Source organism: Physella acuta, unplaced genomic scaffold (genome assembly GCF_028476545.2).
Source record: "Physella acuta isolate Inbredline_101_S28 unplaced genomic scaffold, ASM2847654v3 ptg002241l, whole genome shotgun sequence".
Lineage (NCBI taxonomy): Eukaryota > Metazoa > Mollusca > Gastropoda > Physidae > Physella > Physella acuta.
The window spans coordinates 30,120-38,192 of NW_026733740.1; the positions used below are offsets into that span (position 1 = coordinate 30,120).

General features: G+C 31.5%; 1 protein-coding gene across 1 annotated transcript; it reads left to right on the forward strand.

Annotated features, from left to right (window-relative positions):
- On the forward strand, positions 1 to 7,712 carry LOC131932639 (cytosolic non-specific dipeptidase). Its single transcript, XM_059289578.1, has 14 exons — positions 1 to 285; positions 1,280 to 1,403; positions 1,483 to 1,653; positions 1,971 to 2,051; positions 2,454 to 2,528; positions 2,743 to 2,823; positions 3,017 to 3,090; positions 3,313 to 3,387; positions 3,541 to 3,685; positions 4,706 to 4,805; positions 5,184 to 5,355; positions 5,693 to 5,778; positions 6,041 to 6,207; positions 6,655 to 7,712. Exons 1-14 carry the CDS (start codon positions 269 to 271, stop codon positions 6,703 to 6,705), a joined length of 1,419 nt encoding a protein of 472 aa, XP_059145561.1. The 5' UTR covers positions 1 to 268; the 3' UTR covers positions 6,706 to 7,712.
- The last annotated feature ends 361 nt before the right edge of the window (positions 7,713 to 8,073 follow it).

Below are 8,073 nucleotides of genomic sequence, written 5' to 3' on the forward strand. Positions count from 1 at the left end.
TTCAGTGGTTATAAACAAGTCACATGCTGGTTACGCCTTCTTATTTACTGTGTACTTAACTGTACATTGAACACCGGTTTAAGCTGTCTCTTTAGACTTCATTACAAGACTCGGGATTAGTCTTTAATTTATTCTTTACCAATAACATCTGTAACTGGATTCAACACTTTTCGTCTAGCTGTTTACTGTTTAGCTGCTATACAATAGAATTTAGATTTTAGATCTAGTCTAGAGTCTAGACATAGCAATTTATTAACATTTAACAAACATGGAAAAACTTTTTGAGTAAGTCCAAAAACTAAAAAAAAAAGTATTTTATAAATTTAGGCAGTTAGGTTAAATTTTAATATTTTAGTTTGAAGTTTTAGATCTAGAATCTTGATCTAGTATAGGCCTACTTACTATTAATTAGTAATTAGGCCTAGATTCTATATGTATAGAATAGACTAGTAGCCTATAGTATAGACTAGTATAGAGTAGTAAGTAATAAAGTATAGTTTAGCTTTAGTAACCCTATCTAATAGTACTAGAATCTATAATACTATAGATCTAGATAAAGTTATGAGTTATAGAGTTTGGAGTGAGCCTTTTTTATTATTATTAATTTCAATAATTTTAGACTTGCATGTAGACCTAGTACAAATAGAAGTAGATCTAGATTCTAGATACAACTAATTTTATAAGCCTACTTAAAATGGTTAAATAATAAGTAGACCTAAAAGTAGAAAGTAAACAACAAAAAGTAGGCCTAATCTATGTAAAATCTTTATAAGAACAAGCTTTTAAAATCAATAAAAAAAAGAACCTAGATTTGTTTCTTTGGATACAATCGTCTTCTTCTTCGTTCTTAATTATTAGTGTTGAAGGGGATCGAGATTTATCTGCCAGTGGGTTTGAACTCGAGACTTTGTTCGAATGTATCAACCATGAGCTTTTTGCCGACTCGACCACGCCTCCAACACAATTAAGCGTTACGTGTCAACTGGTTATGCGCCATTGAGGCCATTGACTCCAATTTCAGCCTGCTTTTCTTTTTGGATTTGCTTCCATAGCCTTTGTCCAACCAAGAACAAACTACAAGGCAGCAGTTGTTTAATTTTGGAGTTGTCTCTCCTAGAAGAGTGGCTGTCCCCAGCTAACGAGCCTCATCTGCCCGAGGGTTCGAACTCGGGACTTTTCGGTTTAGCAACCATGAGCTTTACCGACTCGACCACGTTGACCCCTTTTACAATAGTAAAAGTGCATAATTTTAGTTTTAATTGAATTCTGTATCATACAGGCATATTGACTCCCAGGAAAGAAAATATGTTGATCGACTAGCTGAGGCTGTTGCTATTCAAAGTGTTTCTGCATGGCCAGAAAAACGCCCAGAAATTAAACGCATGGTGGAATGGGCGGGAGAAGTAAGTATCAACTAATTAAAAAAACCTAAGCTCATCATATAATTTTGATCATTGCTAATTATTGTTTGATTTTGAACAGCATATCACAAAGCTGGGTGGTAAAGTAGAGTATGCTGCATTGGGACAACAAAAGTTGCCTGATGGGAGTTCCATTGAACTTCCTCCAGTTCTTCTAGGAACCTTGGGTACAGATGAAAAGAAAAAGACGCTTTTGGTATATGGGCACTTGGATGTTCAACCAGCAGAGATGGTAAATAACTTTAGTTTGTTACATTACAAGTTTTAGTCTGATTAACCTCCAACCCACTTCATCACTAGAAGCTAGACTGCAGAGTCTGATTTTGTTCCTTTCCAACCCCACCCCCACCCAAATAAACATTAAAATTAATTAATGCCACTAGACATCTCTTGTCACATTAAAAATGGCATTGTGACAGGTGCTGTTTATGATTACATAAACATTTTCACATCCATCACTTTTAACAGAAATAAAATTTTTCCTACTTTAGTCAAGAAATTAAAGATGCTAGGAAAATCATGGCTAATTGTTAAATCATTTATTTTTAGTCTGATGGCTGGGATACGGATCCATTTGTCCTTACAGAAAAAGACGGGAAATTGTACGGCAGAGGATCAACAGATGACAAAGTAATTTGATTTATTACCAATAATTTTCTTATTTTCTTAGTATTTTGAAAATATGTATTTTTAAAAAATTGTGTAATTAATTAATTCTTGTAACCAATATGTGTATTGCACTAGGGATCTAAACCAGAGGCGTAGCGACCCTTCCTGGCGCCTGGGTACAAACTTTCAATTTGGTTATATCCCCCCCCCCCCCATATATTTTTTATATTTAACATGCAAAACTGCAGCTAAAATCAGCTTTTAATTTTTATTTTCCAACCCATTTTGGTGCTCCCTAAAGTCGACCTCCCCCGCTATGCCTCTGGTCTAAACTAATTATTGGCATGTTTAGGAGTTTAAAAAAAAGAAACTTTAGAGAAATTGATTTGATTGTATCAATAATTGTTATCCTTTTTTTAACAGGGTCCAGTTATTGGCTGGCTAAATGTTATTGAAGCAATGCAGGAACTTAAAATGGACATACCAGTCAATTTTAAGGTAACTTTTACTTTTTTAAATTGAAAAATTGGACCTTTATTTTTTGCTGAAGAAAGGCTACTTGATTATAAATACCGGTAAATAATAAAAGGTAGAGATAAGTACTTTCATAATTATCATCTTTTCACTTTTGTGCCCAAGATACATGTGGCAGATGAAGTAGAGTTTATTTGTTTTAAATGACTCATGATGCATAGTGTTTTGTTTGTTTCAGTTTGTCTTAGAAGGGATGGAAGAATCAGGATCAGAAGGTTTGGATGATCTAATTTTCAAAGAAAAAGACAGTTTTCTCCAGGTTTCAACTTTTTTATAAATAATTGTTTTCTGTCTAAATTATTAATTATTTCTTTTTCATCTTTATTGAGTAAACATGAACGGCAAAGTTATTAATTTATATTTTTGTATAATTTTTTAAAAGTCTTTTGTTAAATTTTTAATGTCTGTTATCAGTAATGTTTTTCATCTGTGTTGTAAATTTTAATTTTTAGAATGTGGATTATGTTTGCATATCTGATAACTACTGGCTAGGAAAGAAGAAGCCTTGCATAACATATGGTTTGAGGTAGGAATTTATGGATACATTTTTTGGAATAGTCTTACATTTTTTTGTCAGATAAGATGTAACATTGAAATTTTTTCTTTATGTTTTTAGCTACTTAAAATGTATATGCCCAGCTTTTTAAATGTTATTTAATTTCCAATAGTTTTTTAATTTGAACTTTTTAATGAAAATTGCTTTTTAATGTAATACATAATATTATATTTAAAAAAATTTCTTTTGCAGAGGTATCTGTTACTTCTTTATAGAAGTTGAATGTGCATCCAAAGATTTGCATTCTGGAATATTTGGTGGCACAGTGTAAGTAGTTTCCCTTGCTTCTTAAAAAAAATTCCTATATTGATGCCAAAATCCAATGTTATAAGTTTTATGTTTAAAATGTTCTGTTTAATTTGTCTTTTATTTACTTTTTGTAGTAAACTCTATAATCCTGTTTCTCATCTCCTCTCCTAGATACGAAGCCATGAATGATCTTGTTGCTCTGATGTCTTCCTTGACTGACGTGGACCACAAGATCCTCATCCCTAACATTTATGATGATGTTGAGAAATTGACTGAAGAAGAACTTAAAACTTATGGTCCAATTGATTTTGATCATGTAATTATTAACCTTTCACCACGCTCCTTATCCTTTTGCAGCTAACTTTTTTTTACTTTAAAATTATTCTTTTAAAACTGCCAAAAGGGGAGGTAATATATACGTGATTAAAATATTACATTTTTAGCGTTACCTCTCTTTGCACGACTGAAGAAAATGTTTTTTTTTTCAAGTTATTTTTTTTCTTAATACAGCTGGTAACTTGACATACGAGATTTTGAAATATGAGCTGTCGAACAAGCTAAAATTTCCTATGATATACGTGAACAATTTGAGATCCGAGTAACAGAAATAGTGGTTTTAACAGTTCATGGAAAAATAACACCTTGAAAAATTTGCAACGGATTTTGCATTGAAGCCAGATACCTAACTCATTTCCAAACATTCTGAAAGGGTGGAAAAAGGGTGGAAAAAATAAATCTTGGACATGTTTATTTTAACGGTCTGCGTGGAAATGTGAAGAAAGCTTGGCTAAAGAACAAAGACCAGTAAAGAGAAAAATAGTTATGAAAATAAAGCAAAAGTAACTGAACATTATATAGTAACATTTAGCTTCAATTATGTTCGGAGAAGTTTAAGTTACGTTTAGTTTAGGGATCAAATGAAGCGTTAAGAGTGTAACGAGTAAGGGAAATTAAAGTGACAGAATGAGATTAGCATTCACAATGAGTAAGTTAACAAAGTTATGCTCCTACGCCTATCTGGCTTATTTTCAAGGTGAATACACTTTTAAAAAAAAATAATTTATTTCTTTGAATTATCCTATATTATGTTAATACAACAAACTTTGTCATCTTAAAACACTTTTTTACTAAAAAAAACCTATCTTTGATAACAAGTGGGTGGCGAAATGGGGGCTGGAACGAATTAATGACATATTAATTAATTAAAATGGAGAAAACTGCTTTGAGATATGAGCAATGTTATGGAATGAATAAAACTCATATTTCGAGGTACCACTGTTTTTTTTAAAACTAAACTGTGTTTAATTAAATATATGTTTGTTTAAAATTTCAATAGGAAGATTACAGAGCAGATATTGGGGCTAAAAAGCTAATAAAATCTGAGAAACATGAGGTGCTGATGGCAAGATGGAGGAATCCATCTCTATCTCTTCATGGTCAGTAGCTAACTGTAGTTTTGTGTTGCCTGTAAAAATGTGTACTGCTCAAAGTAAGTTTTGAGATAGATACCTAACTCCTTTGTCACAATTTTGTATTGAATAAACAAAGCTAGAGTGGCATAGAGGTTGATCATTAAGCTGCTAATCTGAATGTCTCGAGTTCAAATTCCGGTTCAAGTAAAGGCGACTGGGTATAGTGCTGACCACACTGTTGCTTCTTGAGCTGAGGTCACAGAAACAGGTGAACTCTACTTCACATCAAGTTCAAAAATGGAACTTTTACTTAAACAAATCTGCAGCTTATAACATCTGTATGGGAAACCATTTCAAAACATAAAAAAATGAGGAAAATGTTTTGTTTATATATTTCAACAGGTATTGAAGGTGCCTTCAGTGGGGCTGGATGCAAAACAGTGATTCCTCGCAAAGTTATCGGCAAATTCTCTATTCGCATCGTACCTCATCAGAAACCAGATCAAATTGAGCAACTGGTCAGGACTCACATTGAACAAGTCCACAAAAACCGGGGCAGCCCTAACCAAGTTAAGTAAGTTTGCTGTGTTGTTTTAAAATAAATTTCTATGTTTTCTCTAAAAATCTAATTTAAATTAATATTTTTCTCAAATACAGTAGGCCTATATGTATTAAATATCAATAAAATGTTGTAACTTAATTTCTTTATTAAATAACGTGTAGTATTTTTTCTTAACCATGACACTAGGCTGGGCGTAACTCACGAAAATATAAAATAAATCGAACATGCTGTCTTTTACTAAAGACAGCAAGTTTGATTTATATTATATTTTCAATGCATTTTAAAGCTGATTATTATAAACGTACTTACACTTTAGTAATGTAATAATGAGTGAATTCCTATTTTTTAGAGTTGCCATGGAGCATGGTGGAAAACCATGGGTGAGTGATGTCAATGACCCCAATTATGTCGCAGCCAGGAAAGCCATTAAAACTGGTAAGCTATTTTAAAATTTTGCTATGGCACAACACTAAATTTTAAATAGTTTTATTCCCATTTTCATTTGTAAGTTCTGTACAATAAAACAAAATATATATATAAAAAATAACCTATTTGAAAACATGTATACTAATCTAAGTTTGAATAATTGTTTTTGCATGCAACAGAAATTCAATTCCTGATTTTTAAACTTTATTAAGAGCTTAACCCACATTCTGATAGACAGTTTTTAAATAGTTGAGTCTTCTGCCTCTCTCAGTGTATGGTGTGGAGCCTGATCTCACCCGCGAAGGTGGTAGCATTCCCGTGACCCTGACCTTCCAAGAAGCCACAGGTAAAAATGTGCTGCTCCTACCCATGGGTTCCAGTGATGATGGCGCCCACTCACAGAATGAAAAACTTAACAGGACCAACTACATCCAAGGGGTGAGTCACCCTGGAAATTTAAAGTTCTGTTTTAATTGTGAAAGAACCAGAAAGAATAACATTTTAATACTGTTAGGCTTAATTTATTTTTATTTTTGTATTGTAGATGATTTTCAAATTTTTTTTTTATTTTTACACCACCTCTTGACTTAAACAATTTATATTTGTGATGGTTCAATATAAAAGAAAACAACAAATTGATCATACGTTTTTGCAATTAGTAAATCAAAATCTTATGCTAAATATTTACAAGAATTAACCATTCTGACAAAATGATTTCTGCTAGATAATAAATGTCACCAGTCTATGTTTAATACTCAGAAAATGCTATAGAAATGGCAACCTGCATTTGAATTTAAATTTTAGATGGTGCACTTTAAATGCTCATTATGAAAAATATCTAATTTTTAAAATGAAAATTTATGTCATGTGTAATGTGGTTTTCAGATCAAAATGTTTGGAGCCTACATTCAAGAGCTGGCCAATTTGTCTGCATAAAAATTACAAAGTTACATTCCTACAAAACAAATACTGCTGACAAGAATTCTAAAAAGTTGAAGTAGTGACATATTTTGTTTCTTATCTTTTTATTTAAAAACTTATCAGATATTTACTTTTGAATGTTATATAGAGTAACAGTTTTAAAAAAATTCTAGTGTAATAACAAATTAGATGAAATAATTTATTTTTGCTAAACTATTTGAAATTGTTATCTGTTTAAAATGCTTATTTTGATGAATTTTAAATTATCAAACTGCCTGTAAACTTATGAGTAGATATTTTAAAAGTTTTTTTACTTGTTAATAGTTCTTTTTTTTGGCGATTGTGTTTGTGATTACAAAAAGGACATAAAGTTTGAATTACATTGTTTTCTATACGGGAATTGTTTGTTGAATAATTCTTTATAATTAAGAGAAAAATATGAAAAAAATCAGATCTTAACTTTTATTATGTTCACATGTAATCATGGATTATGTTGTATTATTTAATTAATATCACCATAAGCTTGTTTTAATGAAATGCATAACACTCAATAAAAATGTTGACTGAGTTTTTTCCCCTACATTAAATCCAGTATTAAAGCCTCTTGTCTCTTGTTTGAAAGGCAATGCATTAACTCATTATACACCATGGATTATATCTCTTGAAATTGATTTCATATTTTAAATAAATTACAATTTTAACCCTCTAATGGCCAATATAGTTTAAAGAAGGGAGGTAATTTTTCTTGAACTTTTCATCAATTTTCAAATTTTTTTTTATTTCTTAGTGTTGAGTTTAGGTGTTGGGCAATACTGAATTAATTAAAAGATCATTAGCAGAGGAGATATTCTTTTGAGTCTTGGTGTTTGCTCTGAAAGTTGTGTCCAGTTTGTTGCATTGTGGATTGTCTTTTCTTGTCTGATATTTAATGTATGCATGACTTGCAATTTCACGATTACTATCATAGCTATTTAATTAGTATTTTATTGAATTAAAAGTCTTTATTTTTAAATTAAAACTTTTTTTAAAAAAATACTTGTTTTATTCTTTCTGTGATGAAGTTATGAAGGGTCAGTTTTTTAAATAGATTTTTTCATGTTTAAACTATTCAACTAATTATTAATTAGATGCAAATTTAATGGAGGTACAATGTTGACTTCAGCTCTAATGGCTGCTCAAGGGAGTAAAAAAGTAAGTTTCCCTTTCAAACCTGACGGTCTATGGGGCAAGTGAAGTAGAGTTCACTTGTTTCTGTGACATCGGTATATGACCTATAGTGTGGTCAGCACTATGCCCAGCCGCCTCAGGGACGGTCTACTGACTTGAACCCGGATTCGAACTCGAGATTTATGGGTAAGTAGTCCAGCTCTCTACCGCTAGACC